At 44.2% G+C, this 14,117-nt stretch overlaps 1 protein-coding gene across 1 annotated transcript; it reads left to right on the plus strand.

The window, feature by feature from the left end:
* Nucleotides 1-510: 510 nt before the first annotated feature.
* Nucleotides 511-12,437, plus strand: tekt3 (tektin 3). Its single transcript, XM_062526487.1, has 8 exons — nucleotides 511-610; nucleotides 1,256-1,859; nucleotides 4,077-4,160; nucleotides 5,033-5,103; nucleotides 7,075-7,218; nucleotides 7,808-8,030; nucleotides 10,760-10,914; nucleotides 12,106-12,437. The coding sequence occupies exons 2-8, from the start codon at nucleotides 1,290-1,292 to the stop codon at nucleotides 12,320-12,322; spliced, it is 1,464 nt and encodes a 487-aa protein (XP_062382471.1). The 5' UTR covers nucleotides 511-610; nucleotides 1,256-1,289; the 3' UTR covers nucleotides 12,323-12,437.
* The last annotated feature ends 1,680 nt before the right edge of the window (nucleotides 12,438-14,117 follow it).

The following is a 14,117-nucleotide window of genomic DNA, read 5'->3' on the forward strand; positions in this document are numbered from 1 at the left end:
GGGATTTAAATCAGCTCGCTGCTGGGGGTTTAACAGTAACAGTAGACCACACTTATGTTCATGTCACTTGAGGGCATGTGGTATTTGTCGTTAATCATTGGCAGAACTGATTTGAATATCACTAATAAGACGTGCTCAGATTTCAATTAATAGCCTATAGGCTAATGGCTTACTTTATCTAACCGTTTGTAAAGCACCCTTGCCTGACAGTCTACATTGCATCAGGGAAATGTTATTCAGCAACTATCACTTGGATGTATGCTATAGATTATATCAAATATCCTGGATATATTTCGCATTACATCAAGCAAGGGACATTTTGTGTCCAGGGCAACTGCCTCTGTGGCAACTCTAACAAGGCTAAACTTATGTCACTAGCTCCGTCGAGTTCTCCTCCCGCACGATTGGTTTGCAGCCCATCAATCGTTCCGTCTTATTTTCTCTTTGTGCTGCAAGATTGGCCCGCGTTCCTGTCCATCAATAATGCAAAAGAGGTCACCTTTCCGAAATCTGTAGTCTGCGGTAAGGTGAGGTTTTCAGTGCAACGCAGGTGCAACTGATGGATGGAAATGCAACGGCTCCTTCGATGACAAGAAAAGGAAAATAGATTGTGAGTAGGCTACATTTTGTCATTACTTCATTAAATCGTCTTTCATCACGTTTATATGTTGATACGTGTTTGACATGCACTTTCAGTTACCCTACTACTTGTGTAGCCTGTTGTGGTTATCTAAGCATGTAGACTCGAATAAGTGGTAGTGGATAGGCTATACAGTATTAACAGTATTTACAATGAGCTATTCTAAATAGTCCAAAATATCTTGAATTCCAGAAAACCTCATGCTAAATTGGCTAAGTGTCTCACTAAAGCAAATGACCGCAAATACAGAAGTATTTCTGGTATCCACTGGAAAATCTTTAATCAAAGTTCATATAATCCCTCTGTGGCTGAGATCGGAACCCAACCTCCTCTGTATCCTTTGTAACCACAATGAGCAGTATACATTTTCCACAGTCTGCACACAGATGTAATTTAACGAACAAACAGTAGAAAAAGTTAGTATTCTCTGTTGGAATTGAATGTGAAAATTTGAAAGATGGTCCATAACTCCATCCACATATTCTCTCTCACTCTCACTGTTTCTTCTGTCTATCTCACTCTCTAACACACACACACACACACACACACACACACACACACACACATAGTATTTGCCCAAACCTAATGTAACATTTGACAGGATGTTGTTTTTAGTCGTTTGTAGACTGTGGAGCCACTGACATCAGACATGGAGCTGTTGGGATCCACCCAGATAGCCACGTACACGCGGCCCAAGACCAGCCACTTCCTGCCGGCCATCTCCACCATGGCGTCCAGCTACCGTAGCCCCCACCAGCCTCCGCTCTCCGCGGCCAACCCCAACGCCAACATGCCCTGGAGGACCAACACCTACTACAGAGCGGGCAGCGCCATCCCGCCCTCGCTCTCCTCCGCGCTGGACCTCGTCCGCGCCAAGACCACGCTCTTCCCGTCCAACCGGGCCGGGCTGAGCGCCCGCTACATGCCCGACGACTGGCACAAGTCCAACCAGAGCCACTACCGCGAGTCGGAGTCGTCGCGGAACAGCGCCGAGCGGCTGCGGCGCGACACGCTGCGGCTGATGCAGGACAAGGAGCACCTGACGCGCCGCGCGCAGGAGACCACCAGCCGCAACCTGGGCGAGCGCCTCAACGACATCGGCTTCTGGCGCTCGGAGCTCAGCCACGAGGTCAACAACATGGTGACGGAGATCGGCGCGCTGACCGAGGTCAAGCGCCGGCTGGAGAGGGCCCTCGCCGAGACCGAGTCCCCCCTGCAGGTGAGGAGGGTTGCAACAGCATGAGGTTTTACTGTGGGATGCATGTGTGCAGGTCAGAGGTTACCAAACAGTTGGGGAAAGTGTTTTGTTTTTTTTAATTTTATTATAATTTTATTTTATAATGGTTTATAATGGGGTGATCATTTACTTCGTACCACAGTGTAAAACAATGATAGTGTAGTGCTGCAACCTTACAGGTGAGAGGAGAGACCGAGTCCCCCCTACAGGTGAGGAGGTTATATGATATTGTGGTATATGCGTGCAAGGCAGAGGTTCAAAACCAAGAGAATGCGCGCACATCTCAGTAGTACAGGTGCTGGATCAAAAAGAAGTGACAAGAAATGATAAAGGTCCGCACACTGATAGAAGCTCCCAAACGTTTATTTAGCACAACGTTTCGGACCACTGTCCTTCATCAAGGTGCAAGGCAGAGGTTACCAAACAGCTGGGGAAAGTATTATGTTAGTGCATTTTGTAATGGTTTAGGATGGTGTCAGAATATTGGGTAATCATGTGTGTATGGTTTTGCAACCACTTTACGTCGTACCATGGTGTAGCACAATGTCGGTATAGTGCTGTAACCTTACAGGTGAGAGGGGGGATCGGATTTAGATGGGATTTAGATCAGAGATCAGGTTTAGCCAATTATGGTATCCCTAGTCTTCTACTTGGTGCATAATGGTCTAGAAAGCTGCACATTTGCATAGGAAGCTAATCACATGCATTGTCATGTTCATGCAAGTACTGTGAATGAATTGTCTTGAATGACATTGCAGATTAATTCATCTGCCTAGCACAAGTCGAGACATATTAATCATTTTGATCTTCCAGTATTCGCAGACTGAAAACAAGAATGACTTCTGACTTCAATATAATAAATCCAATGACTCATCCTTCTGGAAGCAAAAAAAAACAAAACAACATTTTATTGAATGGCAAAACTTCCAAGTGTGTTCAAGTACACTAGTCTAGAGCATCACAAGATACACCCGCATCAGATCAGCGTAGCCATAGTTACGTCTCCCCGGAGGTCATTCCGATGGCTATTGTTTTGCCGTGGTCGCTAGGTGACGCAGTCGCGGAACACAGCAGTGGTCATTTCCTTTATGCCTGATAGCCATTAGGCATGTAGCGGAGGCATTAGGTGTGTGTCACTGTCACGCCGATCCAGGCCCAAGATCCAATGACAGGGCCGGAGAGCGGTGATGGCCGGATCGGATGTCTGGAGCCCTTTTTTCTTCTGAAGCCGCAGGTAACCGAAACCACTGGACCGGAGCTGCTGTGTCCTCAATCACGCCAAAAGACGCCGCGGCCAGCCGGCCGCGCCTCGGATCAGCCACTTAGCCCTTTAATGTCATCCATCACTGTCAAGATCAGACCGAAAGCCATTAGTCACAGATCTACCGCTGGCGTTTGTAGTCTCCGTGTTTACGTAAGGCAGTGGAACTGAATAAACATTTCACACAGTTACAGTGGTCCCATGGGTGCTTTCTGTTTCATGGCTGTCATGCTGTAGGGAATATTCATGGATGACATAGTGGTGTTTCTATTGGACCACAGCTCACTTCACTTCTGTTATCGTAGTCTGCTTGACAAGGGAACATTTGTTCTGCTAGACCCGGGTGTGCTGAAGAAGGTGCTAATAGCTAGTAGTCCTGAAGAGTGTTCTATGTGTCAGATGACATGTACAGAACATGTTATCTGAGGCAATACATGGACTTTAGAACATACATTTTCTTTACATTTTTGACACTCCTCCCTCAAAGCGGCAATATTAGCCTGGCTGTATGCCATTATGTACACTATGCCCAAATTGGGCAAGTACTCAAAGGTACTATGTGTAGTTTCAATAGTGTACATTGTACAACATTTACAAAATACCTACAAATAACAATAGAAGTTAGCATGAAAACCAAGTAGCACTGGGCTGCAATGCCACTTTGTACCACTTGTTGGTGCTGTATTGAATACAATGCAAGTCAATGGAAGAGTGTTGTGGGTGGCTGCATTCAAGACTACTTGAATCCTGCAGAATGACACACTTCTCCTTTAATCCATCTCTATGGAGCAGGTCCTCATCGGATAGATAGATAGATAGATAGACAGATATATAGATAGATAGACAGATATATAGATAGATAGATAGATAGATAGATACGGTGTTGATACCCAAGAGGAAATTCAAGGCATGTCACCTGGCTGTGCTTTTGTCTCCAGGTGGCCCAGGAGTGCCTGTATCACAGAGAGAAGAGGATGTCCATCGACCTGGTCCATGACGATGTGGAGAAAGACCTGATAAAGGTAGCATTTCATCATCTGATCTTTGACCTTTGACCTGTGGAACCTACAGTATGCCACACTATAGCTGATCCCTGGGAAGGAGGTCAGTCTGCGAGTGCGACACATGACCTGCCTTGGAATTGACACTGGTCATATCGTTTGACTCCATGAAATGATAAAGCAATTGCTATCACTTTGGAAGATAATATTATTTATGTCACATGGATCATGGATTTTTTCCATTAAAGGGTCACTGCACCCTAAAATAGTTTTTTTGAGCTGTTAATTGATTGAAAATACTCATAAGTGGTGGACTGTACTATTACCAGGGTTAATATTGACAAAAATCGTGTTTCTCGACAAAAGTAACATTTCGTCTGATTTTGTATTGGAGATATTGCTCTCTCGCGCATACTACCGTTTGAAAACATGCCATGGCATGTTGGTCCAAAATACTATTGGAATGCTGACGTTGTCCTGCACTTCTAGTCCGACACTACGTCACCGGGTCGTTACAAATTAGGACTGAAACGCCCCAACACCTGCTGCCCTGATTAGCCTACCTGTGATAAGCCATGTCTGCAGCACTCATTCCCAGATTGACACGAAATCACCATGGTTGATTGGTTGCAACAGTGCTGCACTCTCTCTCCAAATTTCAGAACGTCTCGCCCATTTTGAAAGCCGTTTTCAGAAATGTGAAGTGGGTGGAGTTATGGGGTGAAGTGACTCTTTAAAATCAACGTGTTCCGGAAAGATATAATAACTGAATTGGCCTTAATGATTGCCTTTATACTCTTACCCCATAGAATGCCATTTGACAAGGATTCCACGATCCTCTCCAGGAATATGATCACTCTTGTTTTCCTTGACTGTTCTGACTTTCTCCTCAGGAGGTGGAGGGCATCAAGTCGTGCCAGGAGAGAATGAGGAGGCATCTAGACAGAGCTGTGGCTCAGCTAGCGTGAGTGCAGCATCTAAACCATCCTACCCTGACAACCAACCAGTGCTCACAAACAATGGTTGATAATGTGCATTGTCTCTTTAAAGAGCTTCATTAACCCTTAGATGCATAGGCTACCAATACCTACACTCTTCCATGAGTGGGGTCAAAAATGACCCCAATTAGAATGCATGCGTTTTTTGCTGTAAACTCAAATAATGTCTTTCATTTTGGTTAAAGATGATGATTTTTATTATATATTTGTCAAAAAAAATATTATTTCATGTTGGACATATGATGTATCACTTTTTATTAACATTTTATTACAAAACAGCTTTTAGAAAGGCAAAAAAGGTAAACATCCTAAAATTATCTCAACATAGGTGAATAGGGTAACATTTTTAACTTAGAGATATCTTCATGAAACTTTACCAGTTGAATACTCACATAAATAGGAGAAAAAAACGTATTGCAAGTTTTCTGTATTTATGTTTAAATATGCTAATTAGGTAATGTCTAATTAAATATGCGCTAATTTGCATATACATTTTGATGCGAAGAATCTGACCATTGGAAAAAGCCAAGTTGAAAATTATTTTTTTGGAGTGTTAATATATCAAATAAAAAAGCATTTACAGAGGTGATTATGAATATCTTCTCTTGTTATCCAGTAAATCAGAAAATACTGCCAATTGGCTTAAAAAATGGATTTTCGCCCTATTTTTAGCCATAACAAGTCATACAAATCAGGCCAAGAACGCTATATCAACAAATCCCTCTGTAAATATCGCTTGGTGAATTCTGCTTCACAATGATAGGAAGAGCGGACATCGAAGGATCAAAAAGCGACGTCGCTATGGACGCTTGGCCGCCACATTATATGATGATACTTAGATTTATGTTGTTGGGTAAAAATAGCCTTCAGGATGGTGAAACTGCTGACATGAGATGTGATAATCAACAGTAAATGTATACCTGACTGCCACAGTTGATAAAAATCAAAAGATCCTAGGGTTAACTTTTGAAATTCCATAGAAAATGCTTGGGGTCATTTTTGACCCCACGTATGCGGATCGGTGGTATTGATACAAAACATGAAATTACTTTAAAAATATAACAATTAGACACAAATCCAAATGGCCTCATGTCAAAAACAACCTATTTGAGGAATACATGGAAGGTTAAATGAAAAAAAAATACAATTAAGAAGATACTGCAAGAAAACAACCTCTGGGGTCATTTTTGACCCCACTTATGCATCTAAGGGTTAAAGATAACTCACACATACACACACACACACACACACACACACACACACACACACACACACACACACACATATATATATATATATATATATATATATACACACATACACACACACACACACACACACACACACACACACACACACACACACTACTCACAAAAAAGTCAGGGATATTCGGCTTTCAGGTGATTTTAGAGATTCGGATAAACCCAAAATCCACAATAACCTTTACAGGTGAGCTTAATGTGACCTTCTCTAAACTTTTGAATGCGTACATGTCCAACAGTTAAATGCTTTAGTACTTTTTGTATTGAAACATTACATTTCACCAGAAAGCCAGATATCCCTAACTTTTTGTGAAATACACTGCTGAATGATTCAACTTCACTGTCCTATACCTGTCTATTTTACATGTAATATTATTAATTGGGACACACTAGTTGGTGGTAATCTTTCTGTACGGGTGCTTTTTTAATCAGAATCAGTTTGTTATTGGCCAAGTATACTGTATACTTACATAAGGAATTTGACTTCAGTAGATGTTAAAAATCTCTGTACATTTAACAAGTAGACAGGTAGTAGTGCAATAGACATAGTAACATTTATATATGATGGTGAGAGGGGTTGACATGAAATACTGCAGTGAACCGACCGAACCGTCATGGCGGCTCTCCTCAGCTGATCCGTCTATTCCTGGCGTCTGCCGGTCTCCCCCCATTCAGCTCCAACCGGGCCGCCCAGCACGAGCTGGAGAGAGACGTCAACGACAAGGTGACAGCGCAGCGCATCGACGACAGGTGCCACCACCTCAGGAACACATCTGACGGCATCAGCTATTACAGGGGCATCGACCGCCTCGACCCGTCGTGAGTACCCATAATAATAATAATAATAATAATAATACATTTTATTTATAATGCACTTTTCATCTCAAAGTGCAGGATGATATTTTTGTTTGTAGTTATGGATGTGGTTGTAGTTGCTTGGTAGAAGCTTTTTATCCAAAGTGATATACAATGTAGAATAAGCAAACATTTTACAATAGCATTAAAATAATCACTCCACATGTCAACTTTTCAAAAGTACAGGAGGGTTCAAATTGAGTGGAAACACATTTTCAAGTTTTGGTTTTAGGTAGTGTCCAATTGTGTTTAGTATGAGAATAACACCAAGGTCAGATTTGTTGTTTGTATTTATATTCACAAGTGACATGATATGTAGTTTTCATGATATATATATATAGTTGTGAGCAATGACTATATTTAGTTATTAGTTGTGACCTGTGTTTTGCTGTGGCATCTCTTCATCTTCGTAGATGCATGACTAGATAAAAATAGTCAAAGTGGGAGACATTCAGATGATGTTTTGATGATATTTTTATTGACTACCCCCTCTCCACACACACACACACACACACACACACACACACACACACACACACACACATTCCATCAGACTCTCTCTGCCTGATACTTGGTCAAAGTTCACGGACGACAACATCCTGCTCTCGCAGAGCGAGCGCGCCGCCTCCCACAAGCTCAGGGACGACATCGAGGTGCTCTTGAACGCCACGTCCAACGAGATGTGGAAGCAGTTCAACACGGTCAACGTGGCGTTCACCTCACGCATATCGGAGACTGCCGATGCCAAGAACAGCCTTCAGACCCACCTGGCTAAGGTACGCCACGCACAGATCACCTGGTTAAGGTGTAAGTCTCGCACAGATCACCTGGCTAAGGCATAAGTCACTCACAGATCACCTGGCTAAGGTATAAGTCATGTACAGATCACCTGGCTAAGGTACGCCACGCACAGATCACCTGGCTAAGGTATAAGTCACGCACAGAGCACCTGGCTAAGATATAAGTCACGCACAGATCGCCTGGCTAAGGTACGCCACGCACAGATAACCTGGCTAAGGTATAAGTCACACACAGATCACCTGGCTAAGGTATAAGTCATGTACAGATCACCTGGCTAAGGTATAAGTCACGCACAGATCACCTGGGTAAGGTATAAGTCACGCACAGATCACCTGGTTAAGGTGTAAGTCACACACAGATCACCTGGCTAAGGTACGCCACGCACAGATCACCTGGCTTAGGTAAGCCACGCACAGATCACGTGGTCAAGGTATAAGTCACGCACAGATCACCTGGGTAAGGTATAAGTCACGCACAGATCACCTGGTTAAGGTGTAAGTCACACACAGATCACCTGGCTAAGGTACACCACGCACAGATCACCTGGCTTAGGTATAAGTCATGCACAGATCACCTGGCTAAGGTACGCCACACACAGATAACCTGGCTAAGGTATAAGTCACGCACAGATCGCCTGGCTAAGGTACGCCACGCACAGATCACGTGGTCAAGGTGTAAGTCACGCACAGATCGCCTGGCTAAGGTATAAGTCATGCACAGATCACCTGGCTAAGGTACACCATGCACAGATCACCTGGCTAAGGTACACCACGCACAGATCACCTGGCTTAGGTATAAGTCATGCACAGATCACCTGGCTAAGGTACGCCACACACAGATAACCTGGCTAAGGTATAAGTCATGCACAGATCACCTGGCTAAGGTACGCCACGCACAGATCACGTGGTTAAGGTGTAAGTCACGCACAGATCACCTGGCTAAAGTATGCCATACACAGATAGGCTGGTGACAAGGACTACTGTATATACACCACTGGCATTTTGGTATTTTAAGCCTCCTACGTCATCTTCCAGGCAGTTCTGCATGGAAGGCACCAGGGTTAGGCAAAGGTTAGTAGTTTCACCATTATCCGTAATGTCACAGTACAGTTAGCAATGCAGTTATTATAGTACTTGTGTCAATGTATTTTTCTTTGGCATAGTCACTTTAAATATGCCATTGTGAATAATACATGTGGCATCAATGTGTTTGTATATGACCAGAAGTTGTTAAGAAATAAAAAAAAAAGACAATAAGCAAAATCACATTGTTCAGACACAAACCATGATGGTTTTTATCATGTCTGCAAAGGATACCATGCCTAGTGAGGGAAGTGCTGATGGCCGCATGCATTCCTTGGCTGAGCTTAACAAAGTTTAGTGTTAATGAAAGGTGATGTGTCTTCTGAGAGCCTTCACTGTTACGCACACACACACACACACACACACACAAACACACAAACACACAAAATACACACTTAAAGGCAGATGGAAGCTCTCTCACAAACTCTCACACACATACACACACACACACATACACAGAGAGGATTGTAATCAGGTTACAAGCAGTGTCACGCAAACTCATTAAATGCTGTTTAACTCTATAGTAGTTTGGAACTGAGGCCTAAAAATAGACACCTACATCTTGGCTAGGGTCGTGGTGCGACCTGGTCTTCTCTCTCTCTGTGGCTGGGAGTCAGAGACCCCCTGACTGAAAACACTAGCTGCCATTGTCCAGTGACTTAATTGGGTTGTGGAGCTTGACATCTTTCTCCCCCCATCTGATACTGTTACTCCCTGCCATCTCTGATATGAGACATGTGGCCTTTACTAAAACCCTTTATCACCTGTGGTGCACCCAGACATTGCTCGCTTACAGCCATGAATGTGTCTTTTGAGCACACGTACAGTGATATACTCTTATGGTTTTACACGGGTTTGCTGCCTTTGTGTGTTTGTGTTGAAAATGACAGCGTAGCCAAGGGATACTGCTATTTAGATTATACAAAGCTATTCGCCGAGGGACGCTCTTGTTTAGATAATCCAAAGCTATTCGGCACTTCAGGGATTTAGAGAGGCGCTTTTGTTGCAGCGCACGCTGCAATCGCCTCTTAAAATAAACACCTTCTGTGGCTCACGTTTAAAAGGGAAGATATACAACACTCGGCTGGCTCAAGAGGGCTATTACGTGGAACCACCCTCCGTTAAACGGTGCTCTGAAGTGGACATTTAAGACCATCATTTTGCGGCTGTTAGCAGGCCCCCATGTAGTCCCTGTTTCCACTTGCTCGTTGTTCTCCAGTACCAGTGTGTAATGTTGTTCCTCTAGATCTTCCATGAACATTTCATGTACTGTATTCACGCCATTCTGTTCTCATTCCTGTAATCCTGTAACAGATGTTCTCTTTTATTCTCTGTTCCTCACCGTACTGTGATGTGCATGTTCCTTAGACCTTACTCTTGGATTCTCTAGTTTTGTAGTAAAGCACACAGCCTGCGCTGTAATTTCCCGCATATAAGCCGCATTGTGTATAAGCCGCAAGACAGTGTTTTATGCAAGTCAAAAGAAACAAAACCATATTAACACCATATTAACTGGCCCCCTGTATTAACCTCATAGCGGAAGAAATTTAGCAAAATCAATGTATAAGCCGCGGCTAATAGTCGGGAAATTACGGTATTAAACATTCTCCTCTCTGCCTCAGACCCTGCAGGAGATCTTCCAGACGGAGACGCTGATTGAGTCCCTGAAGAGGGCCATCAGAGACAAGGAGCCCCCGCTGAAGGTGGCCCAGACCAGGCTGGAGGAGAGGACCCGCAGGCCCAACATGGAGCTCTGCAGGGACTACCCACACCACAGGTACCGGAACTCAGAATGTATATCCCCAACAAACAAACAAACAAACAAACTAGCACATCTCTGAATGCATATGTGTGCATACTGTATGTGTGTACAATGCATACAGTCATACATGCACACATGAATACACACACACACACACACACACACACGTAATGTGTATCAGGACATGATTAAATAATGTGTAACAGGATATTCATCTCTGTCACATAACATACTCCAAAATTAGATTGAATCAGACTATCTGAAATAAGCTACTTTTCCACTGTGCATTAAAATGTGGAAACAGCATGGCCTTCCCAACTGTAACTGTGTGTGGAGCATATCTCACGCCTCCTTGGACATGTAATCAGTGTGGTTTGGCTTGAGAAAGAATGAAAAAAGAAAATGTGCTGATAGTGGTGAGTCTGAGTTATGAGGTACAGTACAGTCTGTTCTTTCTTTTACTCTATGTTTCTGCCCCCCTCTCTCTCCCTCTCTCTCCCTCTCTCTCTCTCTCTCTCTCTCTCTCTCTCTCTCTCTCTCTCTCTCTCTCTCTCTCTCTCTCTTTTCTCTGATTTATGTGGTTTGATATCCCGGTGGTTCTCACATTTAACTCATATTTCTGAGAACATCTCATTCTCTCTCTTCTCTCTCTGTCACATACTCTTCTTTCTTTCTTCCCTTTTTTCCTTTCTTCCCCCCCTCTTTCTCCCTTTTCCTCCCTTTCTCTCTCGCATACTCTCACTCTTCCCTCTTTCTCTGACTTTCCTGTGTTTGTCATTTCCCTCCATCTCTCTCCCTCTCTCTCTCTCTCTCTCTCTCTCTCTCTCTCTCTCTCTCTCTCTCTCTCTCTCTCTCTCTCTCTCTCTTCTCTCTCTCTCTCTCTCCCCCCCCTCTCTCTCTCCTTCTCTCCCTCTCTCCCTCGCTCTCCCTCTCTCTTCTCTCTCTCTCCCTCTCTCTCTCCCCCCCTCACTCTCTCTCCTTCTCTCTCTCTCTCTCTCTTCTCTCTCTCTCCCTCTCTCTCTCCCTTGCTCTCCCTCTCTCTTCTCTCTTGTCATTTCCCTCCCTCTCTCTCCCTCTCTCTCTCTCTCTCTCTCTCTCTCTCCTTCTCTCTCTCTCTCTCTCTCTCTCCCCCCCCTCTCTCTCTCCTTCTCTCCCTCTCTCTCTCTCTCTCCTTCTCTCTCTCCCTCTCTCCCTCTCTCTCCCCAGGTTGGTGGGCGAGGTGCGTGAGATCGAGGACACCATCCAGTGCCTGCGGGAGCGGCTGATGGAGGCCGAGGGGACGCTGCAGACGCTGGTCAAGACCAAGGTGGCGTTGGAGCACGACCTGTCCGTCAAGGCCAACTCGCTGTTCCTGGATCAGGAGAAGTGCATGAGCATGCGCAAAACCTTCCCCAGCACCCCACGCCTGGTGGGCTACTCCTAAGGAAAAAAGGAAGAAAGGAAGAAAGAAAGAAGAGTATGTGTGTGAGAGAGAGAGAGACGAGAGAGATAGAGAGAGAGAGAGATAAGGGGCGCGGGTCACATCGGAAACGATGAAGCGGCAGCGGTAAAGTGTAACGTGACGCTCAGACCATAGTCATTTTAAAATAAGTTCCATCCCAGTTTCTAAGTTCAACGAACGTTCTACGTTCTGTTGCACAAAACTGACAATTGATGAGCCTTGTGTTGTGCTTTGAACGCTGAGCCAAGTTCAACATTCAGACAGTTTGATGCTAGCGCAACGCTGGCACTCGAACTGTTCCGCTCCTGACCATAGCAAACAATAGGACATCTGCTGCGTACCGCTGGTCACTGTGATCCCTGTCTAAAGGTCAAGATACTGTACACCAGGGAAGACTTTATGAGCAGTGTTGCTGGGCAGAGTTATATTGTTCCAGCACTCTCCCATTTTGTTGCTATCCATTGAAACTTTGAGTGGGTACCATCAGCAGGTAGCTCGTTCCAATTGGTTGCCATCAGTCAATGTGATTTCCCAACAACATTGCTCAAAAGGGCCCCATGTGTCAATACCTACTGTACTGTGAGCTGTTCAACAAGGGGTGGAAGATCTGGGTGAATGGGTGTAGAGGACTTGATCAAAGCAATATATGTAACTGGCATTGCTCTTTCACCCAGAACAGTGACATAGTGATAGAATAACCTATTGGAATGGCCACATTTGCAAAAGGTTCCATAGAGGGGAATGGGCTTCATAAAGGAACAGTTGTGTTGATGATGATGGGGGGGGGGGGGGGATTGTGGATTGGGGATTTGGCGCTCACCATATCTGGATAAAAATATAAACCAGATTTCATACTTATCAACAGAGTGATGATAGTGCGGCCCGTCACCTATTATGGACATTCCACTGCTCATTGGACTGTTCTAGAATAACAATGGTGGAATCTTGTAACGTGGAACAAGGTTCTCATGAGGCCGTTCCCTGTTTGTAACATCTCTGCATTCATCCAGGTTTGTGCATGTGTGTGTGTGTGTGTGTGTGACGGGGATACTAGTGTGTGATGATGACAAAAAACAAGGGAACATTTGGGAAGAAGTGTGCTTTAGCATGAACCTAAACATTCTCACAGTTATGGAAACTACTGAACAAAGTAGCATCCAAATGTGTATGTCAACGTTAAGAGATTACAAGTTTGTACAACATTGGGTGCATACAACAATAAAACTGGTGCTTTGGCTGCTTGAACATTCACCCCCAAACATACAGTATCTAACCACTATACCATGAAAATACTGTAATCTCAAACAAGCAAACCCATATTTAGAACGTAGAACATGCTGGATAATATTTGCTATACTGATGAGATGCAAAAAAAAAGGTTCTGGTGTTCTTGTATTGATTCTGATAGATTCAGCATTGTGTGTTTTGCTCCTCTCAACTTTCACCTGAGATAGCAGAGGTGAAACGAGATGTCACAGTTATCCACAGACATTCCATACATTCTATTCCATATCATCGTGTTCCATTCAACGCAGTCTTTACTCTCAGGCATCAATACTGTAGACATTCCATTCTATCCAAACAGTGTAGAGTAGAGGTGAGATTGGGTGCCACAATGGACACCAGGTAATGAAATCAATTCAGTCCAGGGCTCTCTTGGCCACTCATCTGAGTGGTTAGCAACTGACCATATCACCCAGGAATCCACCACGTCGGTGCACTCGAGTGGATGTCCGTTAACGTTGCCTTTGTGTTCACTGAACCGGACCGCAGCCAC

The sequence above is a fragment of the Sardina pilchardus genome, chromosome 22 (assembly GCF_963854185.1).
Source record: "Sardina pilchardus chromosome 22, fSarPil1.1, whole genome shotgun sequence".
Lineage (NCBI taxonomy): Eukaryota > Metazoa > Chordata > Actinopteri > Clupeiformes > Clupeidae > Sardina > Sardina pilchardus.